The 17,500-nt window shown below is 42.4% G+C and overlaps 2 protein-coding genes across 3 annotated transcripts in view; one reads left to right on the forward strand and one right to left on the reverse strand.

Annotated features, from left to right (window-relative positions):
* The window catches only part of LOC123732725 (cleavage and polyadenylation specificity factor subunit 4), a 22,505-nt gene extending 15,993 nt beyond the window's left edge, over window positions 1-6,512 (reverse strand). The window contains exons 1-4 of one of the 2 annotated variants that reach the window (XM_045711984.1): window positions 6,192-6,512; window positions 5,947-6,076; window positions 5,592-5,642; window positions 1,939-2,091 (exon numbers count right to left, since the gene is read on the reverse strand). In XM_045711984.1, coding sequence (XP_045567940.1) covers window positions 1,939-2,091; window positions 5,592-5,642; window positions 5,947-6,049 — 307 coding nt within the window. In that variant the 5' untranslated portion in view covers window positions 6,050-6,076; window positions 6,192-6,512. Of the gene's footprint in view, window positions 1-1,938; window positions 2,092-5,591; window positions 5,643-5,946; window positions 6,096-6,191 lie in introns of both variants that reach the window. The other variant, XM_045711983.1, reaches the window with a different exon arrangement.
* Window positions 6,513-10,255: 3,743 nt separating this feature from the next.
* LOC123732728 (protein BUD31 homolog) overlaps window positions 10,256-17,500 on the forward strand; it is an 11,283-nt gene continuing 4,038 nt past the window's right edge. The window contains exons 1-3 of the mRNA XM_045711987.1: window positions 10,256-10,532; window positions 12,259-12,381; window positions 17,040-17,206. Of these exons, the coding sequence (XP_045567943.1) occupies window positions 10,439-10,532; window positions 12,259-12,381; window positions 17,040-17,206 (384 nt within the window). The 5' untranslated portion in view covers window positions 10,256-10,438. The remainder of the gene's footprint in view (window positions 10,533-12,258; window positions 12,382-17,039; window positions 17,207-17,500) is intronic.

A 17,500-nucleotide genomic window follows, 5' to 3' on the forward strand; every position in this document is an offset into this window, starting at 1 on the left:
TACAGATGGGGGGAACTGCAGTAGACAGTTAGCCGATACAGATGGGAGAACTGCAGTAGACAGTTAGCCAATACAGATGGGGCTGGAACGAGCTGCAACAAACACTCAAACTGGACAGTTTTATCTCCATCTCTTCATTCAAAGACTCAATCATGGACACTCTTACTGACAGTTGTGGCTGCTTTTTGTGATGTATTGTTGTCTCTACCTTCTTGCCCTTTGTGCTGTTGTCTGAGCCCAATAATGTTTGTACCATGTTGTGTTGCTACCATGTTGTGTTGCTACCATGTTGTTGTCATGTTGTGTTGCTGCCATGTTGTGTTGCTGCCATGTTGTGTTGCTGCCATGTTGTGTTGCTGCCATGTTGTGTTTCTGCCATGTTGTTGTCATGTTGTGTTGCTGCCATGTTGTGTTGCTGTTGTGTTGCTGCCATGTTGTGTTGCTGCCATGTTGTCATGTTGCTGCCATGTTGTTGTCATGTTGCTGCCATGTTGCTGCCATGTTGTGTTGCTGCCATGTGTTGCTGCCATGTTGCTGCCATGTTGTGTTGCTGCCATGTTGCTGCCATGTTGTGTTGCTGCCATGTTGTGTTGCTGCCATGTTGTGTTGCTGCCATGTTGTGTTGCTGCCATGTTGTGTTGCTGCCATGTTGCTGCCATGTTGTGTTGCTGCCATGTTGTGTTGCTGCCATGTTGTGTTGCTGCCATGTTGTGTTGCTGCCATGCTGTTGTTGTGTTGTCATGTGTTGCTGCCATGCTGTGTTGTCATGTGTTGCTGTGTTGTCATGTGTTGCTACCATGCTGTATTGTCATGTGTTGTTGCCTTGCTGTGTTGTCATGTGTTGCTACCATGCTGTGTTGTCATGTGTTGCTACCATGCTGTGTTGTCATGTTTTGCTGCCATGCTGTGTTGTCATGTGTTGCTACCATGCTGTGTTGTCATGTGTTGCTACCATGCTGTGTTGTCATGTTGTGTTGCTGCCATGCTGTGTTGTCATGTTGTGTTGCTGCCATGCTGTGTTGTCATGTGTTGCTACCATGCTGTGTTGTCATGTGTTGCTACCATGCTGTGTTGTCATGTGTTGCTACCATGCTGTGTTGTCATGTGTTGCTACCATGCTGTGTTGTCATGTGTTGCTACCATGCTGTGTTGTCATGTGTTGCTACCATGCTGTGTTGTCATGTGTTGCTACCATGCTGTGTTGTCATGTGTTGCTGCCATGCTGTGTTGTCGTCTCTCGTTGAGATGTGTGTTTTGTCCTATAATCTTTTTTTAAATCCCAGCCACCGCAGGAGGCCGTCATTGTAAAATAAGAAATTGTTCTTAACTGACTTACCAGGTTAAATAAAAGGTTAAATAAAAGGTTAAATAAAAGGTTAAATAAAGGGTTCAATAAAGGGTTAAATAAAGGTTCAATAAAGGTTCAATGGTTTAATAAAGGTTAAATAAAGGTTAAATAAAGGGTTAAATAAAGGGTTAAATAAAGGTTAAATAAAGGGTTAAATAAAGGTTAAATAAAGGGTTAAATAAGGGTTAAATAAAGGGTTAAATAAGGGTTAAATAAAGGGTTAAATAAAGGTTAAATAAAGGTTAAATAAAGGGTTCAATAAAGGGTTAAATAAAAGGTTAAATAAAAGGTTAAATAAAAGGCTAAATAAAGATTAAATAAAGGGTTAAATAAAGGGTTAAATAAAGGTTAAATAAAGGGTTAAATAAAGGGTTAAATAAAGGGTTAAATAAAAGGTTAAATAAAGGTTAAATAAAGGGTAAATAAAGGGTTAAATAAAGGTTAAATAAAGGTTAAATAAAGGGTTAAATAAAGGGTTAAATAAAGGGTTAAATAAAGGTTAAATAAAGGGTTAAATAAAGGTTAAATAAAGATTAAATAAAGGGTTAAATAAAGGTTAAATAAAGGTTAAATAAAGCCCAGCCACATACCGAACTTGGAGTAGAAGTAACACTCGGGCATCTTGGTCATGTCGTACTCGTGTAGAAACTCACACTGATCTCCCTTCTTACAGAGTCCTCTGAGCCAGTGTTTACACACCACTGTCTTCTCCCCACTGATGTGACGGAAAGGACACATCCCACCTGCAGCAACACACACGCACACACACACAGATCACTTTATACACATTCCACCTGCAGCAACACACACACTGATCACTTTATACACATCCCACCTGCAGCAACACACACACACACACACACACTGATCACTTTATACACATCCCACCTGCAGCAACACCCACACACACACACTGATCACTTTATACACATCCCACCTGCAGCAACACACACACTGATCACTTTATACACATTCCACCTGCAGCAACACACACACACACTGATCACTTTATACACATCCCACCTGCAGCAACACACACACACACACACTGATCACTTTATATACATCCCACCTGCAGCAACACACACACACTGATCACTTTATACACATTCCACCTGCAGCAACACCCACACACACACACTGATCACTTTATACACATCCACCTGCAGCAACACACACACACACTGATCACTTTATACACATCCACCTGCAGCAACACACACACACACTGATCACTTTATACACATACCACCTGCAGCAACACACACACACACTGATCACTTTATACACATCCCACCTGCAGCAACACACACTGATCACTTTATACACATACCACCTGCAGCAACACACACACACACACACTGATCACTTTATACACATACCACCTGCAGCAACACACACACTGATCACTTTATACACATCCACCTGCAGCAACACACACACACACACACACTGATCACTTTATACACATCCCACCTGCAGCAACACACACTGATCACTTTATACACATACCACCTGCAGCAACACACACACACACACACACACACACTGATCACTTTATACACATACCACCTGCAGCAACACACACACTGATCACTTTATACACATCCCACCTGCAGCAACACACACTGATCACTTTATACACATACCACCTGCAGCAACACACACACACTGATCACTTTATACACATACCACCTGCAGCAACACACACTGATCACTTTATACACACACCACCTGCAGCAACACACACACACACACACACTGATCACTTTATACACATCCACCTGCAGCAACACACACACACTGATCACTTTATACACACACCACCTGCAGCAACACACACACACACACACTGATCACTTTATACACATCCACCTGCAGCAACACACACACACTGATCACTTTATACACATCCCACCTGCAGCAACACACACACACACACACACTGATCACTTTATACACATCCACCTGCAGCAACACACACACACACTGATCACTTTATACACATACCACCTGCAGCAACACACACACACACTGATCACTTTATACACATCCCACCTGCAGCAACACACACTGATCACTTTATACACATACCACCTGCAGCAACACACACACACACACTGATCACTTTATACACATACCACCTGCAGCAACACACACACACACTGATCACTTTATACACATCCACCTGCAGCAACACACACACACTGATCACTTTATACACATCCCACCTGCAGCAACACACACTGATCACTTTATACACATACCACCTGCAGCAACACACACACACACACTGATCACTTTATACACATACCACCTGCAGCAACACACACACACACTGATCACTTTATACACATACCACCTGCAGCAACACACACACACACACTGATCACTTTATACACATACCACCTGCAGCAACACACACACACACTGATCACTTTATACACATCCACCTGCAGCAACACACACACACTGATCACTTTATACACATCCCACCTGCAGCAACACACACTGATAACTTTATACACATACCACCTGCAGCAACACACACACACACACACTGATCACTTTATACACATACCACCTGCAGCAACACACACACTGATCACTTTATACACATCCACCTGCAGCAACACACACACACACACACACTGATCACTTTATACACATCCCACCTGCAGCAACACACACTGATCACTTTATACACATACCACCTGCAGCAACACACACACACACACACACACTGATCACTTTATACACATACCACCTGCAGCAACACACACACTGATCACTTTATACACATCCCACCTGCAGCAACACACACTGATCACTTTATACACATACCACCTGCAGCAACACACACACACTGATCACTTTATACACATACCACCTGCAGCAACACACACTGATCACTTTATACACACACCACCTGCAGCAACACACACACACACACACACTGATCACTTTATACACATCCACCTGCAGCAACACACACACACTGATCACTTTATACACACACCACCTGCAGCAACACACACACACACACACACTGATCACTTTATACACATCCACCTGCAGCAACACACACACACTGATCACTTTATACACATCCCACCTGCAGCAACACACACACACACTGATCACTTTATACACATCCACCTGCAGCAACACACACACACACTGATCACTTTATACACATACCACCTGCAGCAACACACACACACACTGATCACTTTATACACATCCCACCTGCAGCAACACACACTGATCACTTTATACACATACCACCTGCAGCAACACACACACACACACTGATCACTTTATACACATACCACCTGCAGCAACACACACACACACTGATCACTTTATACACATCCACCTGCAGCAACACACACACACTGATCACTTTATACACACACCACCTGCAGCAACACACACACACACACACTGATCACTTTATACACATCCCACCTGCAACAACACACACTGATCACTTTATACACATACCACCTGCAGCAACACACACACACACTGATCACTTTATACACATACCACCTGCAGCAACACACACACACACTGATCACTTTATACACATACCACCTGCAGCAACACACACACACACACTGATCACTTTATACACATCACACCTGCAGCAACACACACTGATCACTTTATACACATACCACCTGCAGCAACACACACACACACACACACACACACACACACACTGATCACTTTATACACATCCACCTGCAGCAACACACACACACTGATCACTTTATACACACACCACCTGCAGCAACACACACACACACTGATCACTTTATACACATCCCACCTGCAGCAACACACACACACTGATCACTTTATACACATCCCACCTGCAGCAACACACACACACTGATCACTTTATACACATCCCACCTGCAGCAACACACACACACTGATCACTTTATACACATATCACCTGCAGCAACACACACACACTGATCACTTTATACACATATCACCTGCAGCAACACACACACACTGATCACTTTATACACATATCACCTGCAGCAACACACACACACTGATCACTTTATACACACACAGTTCATATCAACACACACACACACTGGGTCAGTTCCTATACACACACAGATCAGTTTATACACACATCCCCCAGCAGATACACACACACACTTGTAGAGGAGTCTGTATCAGTCACATACAGAGAACTCATCACAGGTAACACTCTCACCTTTGAGACAGGCCGCTCTCATGAAGAACTCACACACAGCAGCCCCGGACTCTACAGACAGACAGACACAGGAAGTTACAATACAAAACAATACATGAACCTAACACACTGCAGCCTCAAACTCTGCAACAATAAAAAAAAAAACACACCTAATTATAAAATCAGTTCATAAGTTAGCTAAACTAGCCAAGTTAGCTTAGCTACCATGCTAAAACTACAACAGTACCGAGCTAACGTTAGCTACCATGCTAAAACTACAACAGTACCTAGCTAACGTTAGCTACCATGCTAAAACTACAACAGTACCTAGCTAACGTTAGCTAACAGGCTAACTTAGTAAGTAGCGACTACTTACTGTCCATCCCGGGGAAAGGGAGAGGCTGAGCCCCCAGCTGCTGCTCCACAGCTATCTCTAGATCAAACTTGATGTGGTCCACGGTGGCTATCAGGTCCTGCATGATGGCAGTCTCACCCCCGCTTCCGACCAGACAGAAACAAGCTAGCCTAACTTAGCTTAGCTAGCAGTCTCACCCCGCTTCCGACCAGACAGAAACAAGCTTGCCTACTTAGCTTAGCTAGCAGTCTCACCCCGCTTCCGACCAGACAGAAACAAGCTAGCCTAGCCTAGCTTAGCTAGCAGTCTCACCCCCGCTTCCGACCAGACAGAAACAAGCTAGCTTAGCTTAGCTTAGCTAGCAGTCTAACGGCAGTTCGCAATCAGCTAACCTGTGAAATCTCGCTAAAGTAGCTGATATATCAACCATAAGAGGCGTTTGCTCTAGATTGCTTTGGCTAGCTAATTGTATATTTGAAATGTGTAGAAAAATCAACAGTGGGGAAAGTTGGTTAACTAAGACAAGTCCGTTTTGTCTTGTTGATCTGCCATCTTGTTTCTCCTGCCCTCCAGAAGGCGGGCGGGTTGAACTCCAACCTTTGACCTGTGTGGGAGGGGGGGAGGTTAAAAGCCTGAGTAATCGATCTATGAGAGAGTTTGGATGTGAACTTGCCAGAAGATGCCGACCCTACCATTACGCTTGTTTACACAGAGCTGCACTGGGGTCAGAATGCAATCATGGTTACATTAAGATCCCCCCCCCCATTGAGCTAGCGTGAGATATGGGCTGGAAAAGGTAACGCATATAGCCACCATACTTCAAATGGTTACTATAGCACTATTTCAATCTTGTCGATTGGAGCAGTGTGGATAAAGGTGGCATATCCCATCCCTGGATTGAGGTAAGTTTTTCGACCCATATCTCACCGCTGGCTCCACGTAAAAATATCAATATCAATTACAAATAAAAGCTTTTTATTAATGTTATTTTACCCACAAGCCAGCCAGTCCTTCATTTTAATTAACTAGGCAAGTCAGTTAAGAACAAATTCTTATTTTCAATGACGGTCTACCGGGGAACAGTGGGTTAACTGCCTTGTTCAGGGGCAGAACAACATATTTTTACCTTGTCGGCTCAGGCATTTGATCTTGCAACCTTCTGATTACTAGTCCAGCGCTCTAACCACTAGGCTACCTGCCTCCCCCCTCTAACCACTAGGCTACCTGCCGCCCCCCATCACTCAGAAGAGAAGGAAAGCTCAACATACTTCAGTATCTCCCTAGTTCCAGGGTGAGCATGATTTGTACCCTGGGGGGGTGAGCCCGTTTCACCCAGGAAGGGATCTTTTTTTACTTAATAAAAAATGGAGGAACATTTCTACTCTTTCTGAGTGTACTTTAGTGAGTGTTTCATCAGAGAACATGCTGAGTGTTTAGTTTAGTGAGTGTTTTAGTTTAGTGAGTGTTTAGTTTAGTGAGTGTTTAGTTTAGTGAGTGTTTAGTTTAGTGAGTGTTTAGTTTAGTGAGTGTTTTAGTTTAGTGAGTGTTTTAGTTTAGTGAGTGTTTAGTTTAGTGAGTGTTTTAGTTTAGTGAGTGTTTTAGTTTAGTGAGTGTTTTAGTTTAGTGAGTGTTTTAGTTTAGTGAGTGTTTTAGTTTAGTGAGTGTTTTAGTTTAGTGAGTGTTTTAGTTTAGTGAGTGTTTAGTTTAGTGAGTGTTTCATCAGAGAACATGCTGAGTGTTTAGTTTAGTGAGTGTTTTAGTTTAGTGAGTGTTTAGTTTAGTGAGTGTTTAGTTTAGTGAGTGTTTTAGTTTAGTGAGTGTTTAGTTTAGTGAGTGTTTTAGTTTAGTGAGTGTTTTAGTTTAGTGAGTGTTTTAGTTTAGTGAGTGTTTTAGTTTAGTGAGTGTTTTAGTTTAGTGAGTGTTTAGTTTAGTGAGTGTTTCATCAGAGAACACGCTGAGTGTTTAGTTTAGCGAGGCAAGTCAGTGAAGAAAACATTCTTATTTACAATGACGGCCTACCAAAGGCCTCCTGCGGGGACGGGGCCTGGGATTAAACATTTAATAAAATGTTTTAAAATAGGACAAAACACACATCACGACAAGAGAGACAACACAACACTACATAAAGAGAGACCTAAGACAACAACATAGCAAGGCAGTGTAACCGATGTGAAAATGGCTAGTTAGTTAGCGGTGGTGCGCTCTAATAGCGTTTTTAATCGGGTGATGTCACTCGCTCTGAGACTTGAAGTAGGGTTTCCCCTTTGCTCTGCAAGGGGCCGCGGATTTTTGTGGCGCGATGGGTCCAAGGTTCAAGCCCAGGTTGGGGGCGAGGAGAGGGACGGAAGCTATACTGTTACAGCAGCAACACATGACAACACAGCATGGTAGCAACACAGCATGGTAGCAACACAACATGGTAGCAACACAACATGGTAGCAACACAACATGGTAGCAACAGCACAGGGTACAAACATTATTGGGCTCAGACAACAGCACAAAGGGGCAATAAGGTAGAGACAACAATACATCACACAAAGCAGCCACAACTGTCAGTAAGAGTGTCCATGATTGAGTCTTTGAATGAAGAGATGGAGATAAAACTGTCCAGTTTGAGTGTTTAAATGTCCTTTGTCAAGTAAAATCACTACCTACTCTCTCAGACATGGATCCTCCTGGTCTCTGACTCTCCTCTGTCTTCTACACTGAAATCCCCCCTCTCCTCTGTCTTCTACACTGAAATCCCCCTCTCCTCTCTGTCTTCTACACTGAAATCCTCCTCTCCTCTGTCTTCTACACTGAAATCCTCCTCTCCTCTGTCTTCTACATTAAAATCCTCCTCTCCTCTGTCTTCTACACTGAAATCCCCCTCTCCTCTCTGTCTTCTACACTCAAACCCCCCTCTCCTCTGTCTTCTACACTGAAATCCTCCTCTCCTCTGTCTTCTACACTGAAATCCCCCTCTCCTCTGTCTTCTACACTGAAATCCTCCTCTCCTCTGTCTTCTACACTGAAATCCCCCTCTCCTCTGTCTTCTACACTCAAACCCCCCTCTCCTCTGTCTTCTACACTGAAATCCCCCTCTCCTCTGTCTTCTACACTGAAATCCCCCTCTCCTCTGTCTTCTACACTGAAATCCTCCTCTCCTCTGTCTTCTACACTGAAATTCCCCTCTCCTGTCTGTCTTCTACACTGAAATCCTCCTGTCTGTCTTCTACACTGAAATCCCCCTCTCCTGTCTGTCTTCTACACTGAAATCCCCCTCTCCTCTGTCTTCTACACTGAAATCCTCCTCTCCTCTGTCTTCTACACTGAAATCCCCCTCTCCTGTCTGTCTTCTACACTGAAATCCCCCTCTCTCTGTCTTCTACACTGAAATCCTCCTCTCCTCTGTCTTCTACACTGAAATCCCCCTCTCCTCTGTCTTCTACACTGAAATCCTCCTCTCCTCTGTCTTCTACACTGAAAACCTCCTCTCTAACTCTCCTCTCTGTCTTCTACACTGAAATCCCCCTCTCCTCCTCCTCTCTGTCTTCTACACTGAAATCCTTCTCTCTGTCTCATCTGTCTTCTACACTGAAACGACTGGAGAGGAGAAAACAAAATACCCCACGTTTACATCCCGTTTTCAGATGTGTAGGATGGAGAAGAGAGAAGGGGATGGAAGAAGAGGCCAGGGAGCCAGTGTTCCAGAGCATCAAATTCATGATGCATTGTGGGTATATTTGACTGTGACTGATGTAAATAAAATAAAATAAATAATGAGTAGTTATTTATGATACAGCCTTTTTTTCAGAAAAATCATAGATAGAATCATGATTTAAATACACTGAACAAAAACTAAAAATGCCAATTTGCAACAATTTCAAAGATTTTTTACTAAGTTACAGTTCATATATGGAAATAAGTCAATTGAAATCAATGCCTTAGGCCCTAATCTATGGATTTCACACGACTGGGAATACAGATATGCATCTGTCGGTCACAGATACCTTTATAAAAAGAAAGTTAGGGGTGTGGATCAGAGAACCAGTCAGTATCTGGTGTGACCCCCCCCCATTTGTCTCATGCAGCGCGACACATCTCCTTCACATAGAGTTGATCAGGCTGTTGATTGGTGGCCTGTTGGAATGTTGGTCCCACTTCCTCTTCAATGGCCGTGTGAAGCGGCTGGATATTGGGCGGGAACTGGAAACACGTTGTCAATCAAGAGCATCCGAACACTTTTACCCCCCCCCCGAGTTCCCAGTTGTTGTGAACGCACTGTAGTCGGAGTTTTCGCCGAGTTCCCAGTTGTTATGAACGCAGCAAAAAGCCCCTCAATTGAATGAAATAGAATTGAGTGACGTACATATCGTGCGATCGAGGATCGAGCCGTGACGTCAATAAGAAGCGACGGTGAGCAGGCCTACGAAATCAATACACACCAAAAAAAAAATATACTACGCGAGGGGGGGGAAATAAGGTTTATTGTTTTTCATTTTGGTTAAATAATCCGTTTTGATTAAACGCGATGCCGAAAGTAAAGAGGAGCAGGAAACCACCTCCCGATGGCTGGGAGTTGATTGAACCGACTTTGGACGAATTAGACCAAAAAATGAGAGAAGGTAAAAAATATATATTTTTAGCTAGCTAATAATGTTAGCCACCTAAGCTAACTAAATCCTCTACTCCGACTGTAACAAAACGAGGCTCAGCTAACATCATGTCTACACAAATGTTAACATTTAATATTTTGGGGGGGATATTCAACCAGTCTCAACTAAGCTATATTATCAAGTTGTTGTATGAATCTGATTTGGATCAGTCCTGTTTTTATTGTGACTGACTAACTTCTCCGTAACCTAACGAGGCTGTCCGTACAGCCAGATACCTACAACCCCTCTGTCTCGCCTTCAGCTATCTGTATGTTTCCTTTGTCGTATTGTGGGTTATTGTTCAGATACCTCGACAATCATAACCAAAAGGTTGATGTTTTAGATAGGTAGCTTCTAAGTTAACTACACTGAACAATAATATAAACGCAACAAGGTAAAAACAAAATGTTACTGAGCTCATATAAGGAAATCCTTAAACTGCAATACATTCATTAGGTCCTAATCTATGGATTTCACATGACTGGGAATACAGATATGCATCTGTTGGTCAAAGATACCTTTAAAAAAATAAAATAAAAAATACAGCCAAATTCTCTAAAATGACGGAGGTGGCTTATGGTAGAGGAATGAACATTTCAATTCTCTGGCAACAGCTCTGGTAGACATTCCTGCAGTCAGCATGCCAATTACACACTCCCTCAACTTGAGACGTCTGTGGCATTGAGTTGTTGTGACAAAACTGCACATTTTTTAGAGTGGCCTTTTATTGTCCCCCAGCACAAGGTGCACCTGTGTTGTTTAATCTGCTTCTTGATATGCCGCACCTGTCAGTTGGATGGATTATCTTGAAAAAGTAGAAATGCTCACTAACAAGGATGTAAACACATTTGTTCTCAAAAATTTAAGAGAGAAATACGTTTTTTTTACTGTATGGAAACATGGGACCAACACTTCACATGTTGCGTTTTTTTTATATTGTTGTTCAGTGTAGTTAGTTGAGCTAGGGTAATCAACCAGCCAAACTATTAGCTACTTAGCTAGCTACAATATAAAGTTGATGTATGAATGGGGAAATCTTGGATAATGGGGAAATCTTGGATAATGGGGAAATCTTGGATAATGGGGGAAATCTTGGAGAATGGGGGAAATCTTGGAGAATGGGGGAATCTTGGATAATGGGGGAATCTTGGAGAATGGTGGGGGAATCTTGGATAATGGGGGAATCTTGGAGAATGGGGAAATCTTGGAGAATGGGGGAAATCTTGGAGAATGGGGGAATCTTGGAGAATGGTGGGGGAATCTTGGAGAATGGTGGGGGAATCTTGGAGAATGGTGGGGGAATCTTGGAGAATGGTGGGGGAATCTTGGAGAATGGTGGGGGAATCTTGGAGAATGGTGGGGGAATCTTGGAGAATGGGGGAGTCTTGGAGAATGGTGGGGGAATCTTGGAGAATGGTGGGGGAATCTTGGAGAATGGGGGGAATCTTGGAGAATGGTGGGGGAATCTTGGAGAATGGTGGGGGAATCTTGGAGAATGGGGGAATCTTGGAGAATGGGGAAATCTTGGAGAATGGTGGGGGAGTCTTGGAGAATGGTGGGGGAGTCTTGGAGAATGGTGGGGGAATCTTGGAGAATGGGGAAATCTTGGAGAATGGGGGAATCTTGGATAATGGGGGAAATCTTGGATAATTCCTGTATTGTATCGATGACGAGGTTGCGATTTGTCTCCTTACAGCCGAGACGGAGCCTCACGAGGGAAAGCGGAAGGTGGAGTCCCTGTGGCCGATATTCAGACTGCATCATCAGAGGAGCAGATATATCTTCGACTTGTTCTACAAGAGGAAGGCCATCAGCAGAGGTAGATAATATTTACTGTTACATAAGAGGAACGCCGTCAGCAGAGATAGATATTACTGTTACATAAGAGGAAGACCGTCAGCAGAGGTAGATAATATTACTGTTACATAAGAGGAAGACCGTCAGCAGAGGAAGACCGTCAGCAGAGATAGATAATATTACTGTTACATAAGAGGAAGACCGTCAGCAGAGATAGATATTACTGTTACATAAGAGGAAGACCGTCAGCAGAGATAGATAATATTACTGTTACATAAGAGGAAGACCGTCAGCAGAGATAGATATTACTGTTACATAAGAGGAAGACCGTCAGCAGAGATAGATATTACTGTTACATAAGAGGAAGACCGTCAGCAGAGATAGATATTACTGTTACATAAGAGGAAGACCGTCAGCAGAGGTAGATATTACTGTTACATAAGAGGAAGACCGTCAGCAGAGATAGATATTACTGTTACATAAGAGGAAGACCGTCAGCAGAGATAGATATTACTGTTACATAAGAGGAAGACCGTCAGCAGAGATAGATATTACTGTTACATAAGAGGAAGACCGTCAGCAGAGATAGATATTACTGTTACATAAGAGGAAGACCGTCAGCAGAGGTAGATAATATTACTGTTACATAAGAGGAAGACCGTCAGCAGAGATAGATATTACTGTTACATAAGAGGAAGACCGTCAGCAGAGGAAGACCGTCAGCAGAGATAGATATTACTGTTACATAAGAGGAAGACCGTCAGCAGAGATAGATATTACTGTTACATAAGAGGAAGACCGTCAGCAGAGGAAGACCGTCAGCAGAGATAGATATTACTGTTACATAAGAGGAAGACCGTCAGCAGAGATAGATATTACTGTTACATAAGAGGAAGACCGTCAGCAGAGATAGATAATATTACTGTTACATAAGAGGAAGACCGTCAGCAGAGATAGATATTACTGTTACATAAGAGGAAGACCGTCAGCAGAGATAGATATTACTGTTACATAAGAGGAAGACCGTCAGCAGAGATAAATATTACTGTTACATAAGAGGAAGACCATCAGCAGAGATAGATATTACTGTTACATAAGAGGAAGACCGTCAGCAGAGATAGATATTACTGTTACATAAGAGGAAGACCGTCAGCAGAGGAAGACCATCAGCAGAGATAGATATTACTGTTACACAAGAGGAAGACCATCAGCAGAGATAGATATTACTGTTACACAAGAGGAAGACCGTCAGCAGAGATAGATATTACTGTTACATAAGAGGAAGACCGTCAGCAGAGATAGATATTACTGTTACATAAGAGGAAGACCGTCAGCAGAGATAGATATTACTGTTACATAAGAGGAACGCCGTCAGCAGAGATAGATATTACTGTTACATAAGAGGAAGACCGTCAGCAGAGATAGATATTACTGTTACATAAGAGGAAGACCGTCAGCAGAGATAGATATTACTGTTACATAAGAGGAAGACCGTCAGCAGAGATAGATATTACTGTTACATAAGAGGAAGACCGTCAGCAGAGACAGATATTACTGTTACATAAGAGGAAGACCGTCAGCAGAGGAAGACCGTCAGCAGAGATAGATATTACTGTTACATAAGAGGAAGACCGTCAGCAGAGATAGATATTACTGTTACATAAGAGGAAGACCGTCAGCAGAGATAGATAATATTACTGTTACATAAGAGGAAGACCGTCAGCAGAGATAGATATTACTGTTACATAAGAGGAAGACCGTCAGCAGAGATAGATAATATTACTGTTACATAAGAGGAAGACCGTCAGCAGAGGAAGACCGTCAGCAGAGATAGATATTACTGTTACATAAGAGGAAGACCGTCAGCAGAGATGGATATTACTGTTACATAAGAGGAAGACCGTCAGCAGAGATGGATATTACTGTTACATAAGAGGAAGACCGTCAGCAGAGATAGATATTACTGTTACATAAGAGGAAGACCGTCAGCAGAGATAGATATTACTGTTACATAAGAGGAAGACCGTCAGCAGAGATAGATATTACTGTTACATAAGAGGAAGACCGTCAGCAGAGATAGATATTACTGTTACATAAGAGGAAGACCGTCAGCAGAGATAGATATTACTGTTACATAAGAGGAAGACCGTCAGCAGAGGTAGATAATATTACTGTTACATAAGAGGAAGACCGTCAGCAGAGATAGATATTACTGTTACATAAGAGGAACACCGTCAGCAGAGATAGATATTACTGTTACATAAGAGGAAGACCGTCAGCAGAGATAGATATTACTGTTACATAAGAGGAACACCGTCAGCAGAGATAGATATTACTGTTACATAAGAGGAACACCGTCAGCAGAGGTAGATATTACTGTTACATAAGAGGAAGACCGTCAGCAGAGATAGATATTACTGTTACATAAGAGGAAGACCGTCAGCAGAGATAGATATTACTGTTACATAAGAGGAAGACCGTCAGCAGAGATAGATATTACTGTTACATAAGAGGAAGACCGTCAGCAGAGATAGATATTACTGTTACATAAGAGGAAGACCGTCAGCAGAGATAGATATTACTGTTACATAAGAGGAAGACCGTCAGCAGAGATAGATATTACTGTTACATAAGAGGAAGACCATCAGCAGAGATAGATATTACTGTTACATAAGAGGAAGACCATCAGCAGAGATAGATATTACTGTTACATAAGAGGAAGACCGTCAGCAGAGGTAGATAATATTACTGTTACATAAGAGGAAGACCGTCAGCAGAGATAGATATTACTGTTACATAAGAGGAAGACCGTCAGCAGAGATAGATATTACTGTTACATAAGAGGAAGACCGTCAGCAGAGGTAGATATTACTGTTACATAAGAGGAAGACCGTCAGCAGAGATAGATATTACTGTTACATAAGAGGAAGACCGTCAGCAGAGGTAGATAATATTACTGTTACATAAGAGGAAGACCGTCAGCAGAGATAGATATTACTGTTACATAAGAGGAAGACCGTCAGCAGAGATAGATAATATTACTGTTACATAAGAGGAAGACCGTCAGCAGAGATAGATATTACTGTTACATAAGAGGAAGACCGTCAGCAGAGGTAGATAATATTACTGTTACATAAGAGGAAGACCGTCAGCAGAGATAGATATTACTGTTACATAAGAGGAAGACCGTCAGCAGAGATAGATATTACTGTTACATAAGAGGAAGACCGTCAGCAGAGATAGATATTACTGTTACATAAGAGGAAGACCGTCAGCAGAGATAGATATTACTGTTACATAAGAGGAAGACCGTCAGCAGAGATAGATAATATTACTGTTACATAAGAGGAAGACCGTCAGCAGAGATAGATATTACTGTTACATAAGAGGAAGACCGTCAGCAGAGATAGATATTACTGTTACATAAGAGGAAGACCGTCAGCAGAGATAGATATTACTGTTACATAAGAGGAAGACCGTCAGCAGAGATAGATAATATTACTGTTACATAAGAGGAAGACCGTCAGCAGAGATAGATATTACTGTTACATAAGAGGAAGACCGTCAGCAGAGGTAGATAATATTACTGTTACATAAGAGGAAGACCGTCAGCAGAGATAGATATTACTGTTACATAAGAGGAAGACCGTCAGCAGAGGTAGATATTACTGTTACATAAGAGGAAGACCGTCAGCAGAGATAATATTACTGTTACATAAGAGGAAGACCGTCAGCAGAGATAGATATTACTGTTACATAAGAGGAAGACCGTCAGCAGAGATAGATATTACTGTTACATAAGAGGAAGACCGTCAGCAGAGATAGATATTACTGTTACATAAGAGGAAGACCGTCAGCAGAGATAGATATTACTGTTACATAAGAGGAACACCGTCAGCAGAGATAGATATTACTGTTACATAAGAGGAAGACCGTCAGCAGAGATAGATATTACTGTTACATAAGAGGAAGACCGTCAGCAGAGATAGATATTACTGTTACATAAGAGGAAGACCGTCAGCAGAGATAGATATTACTGTTACATAAGAGGAAGACCGTCAGCAGAGATAGATATTACTGTTACATAAGAGGAAGACCGTCAGCAGAGATAGATATTACTGTTACATAAGAGGAAGCCCGTCAGCAGAGATAGATATTACTGTTACATAAGAGGAAGACCGTCAGCAGAGATAGATATTACTGTTACATAAGAGGAACGCCATCAGCAGAGATAGATATTACTGTTACATAAGAGGAAGACCGTCAGCAGAGATAGATATTACTGTTACATAAGAGGAAGACCGTCAGCAGAGATAGATATTACTGTTACATAAGAGGAAGACCGTCAGCAGAGATAGATATTACTGTTACATAAGAGGAACACCGTCAGCAGAGGTAGATAATATTACTGTTACATAAGAGGAAGACCGTCAGCAGAGGAAGACCGTCGTACACTGAATATATAAGATGCAGAGGCTAGTGGAGCGTTGAGTTTGCTTATTTTAGGGTTTGGGTTTTTAGGTATAATGCTCTTTCTCTCTCTCTCTGTGTGTGTGTGTGTGTGTGTGTCCTGTGTGTGTCCTGTGTGTGTCCTGTGTGTGTCCTGTGTGTGTCCTGTGTGTGTGTGTGTGTGCGTCCTGTGTGTGTGTGTGTGTGTGTGTGCGTCCTGTGTGTGTGTAGAGCTGTATGACTACTGTATAAAGGAGAGTTATGCTGATAAGAATCTGATCGCTAAGTGGAAGAAACAGGGATACGAGAACCTGTGCTGTCTTCGATGCATCCAGACACGGGACACCAACTTTGGGACCAACTGCATCTGCAGAGTCCCCAAGAGCAAGCTGGAGGTGGTGAGTACTGCAATAGTACTATAGTACTACTATAATACTACTATAGAGTCCCCAAGAGCAAGCTGGAGGTGCTGAGTACTGCAATAATACTATAGTACTACTATAGAGTCCCCAAGAGCAAGCTGGAGGTGGTGAGTACTGCAATAATACTATAGTACTACTATAATACTACTATAGAGTCCCCAAGAGCAAGCTGGAGGTGGTGAGTACTGCAATAATACTATAGTACTACTATAGAGTCCCCAAGAGCAAGCTGGAGGTGGTGAGTACTGCAATAATACTATAGTACTACTA

The sequence above is a fragment of the Salmo salar genome, unplaced genomic scaffold (genome assembly GCF_905237065.1).
Source record: "Salmo salar unplaced genomic scaffold, Ssal_v3.1, whole genome shotgun sequence".
NCBI lineage: Eukaryota > Metazoa > Chordata > Actinopteri > Salmoniformes > Salmonidae > Salmo > Salmo salar.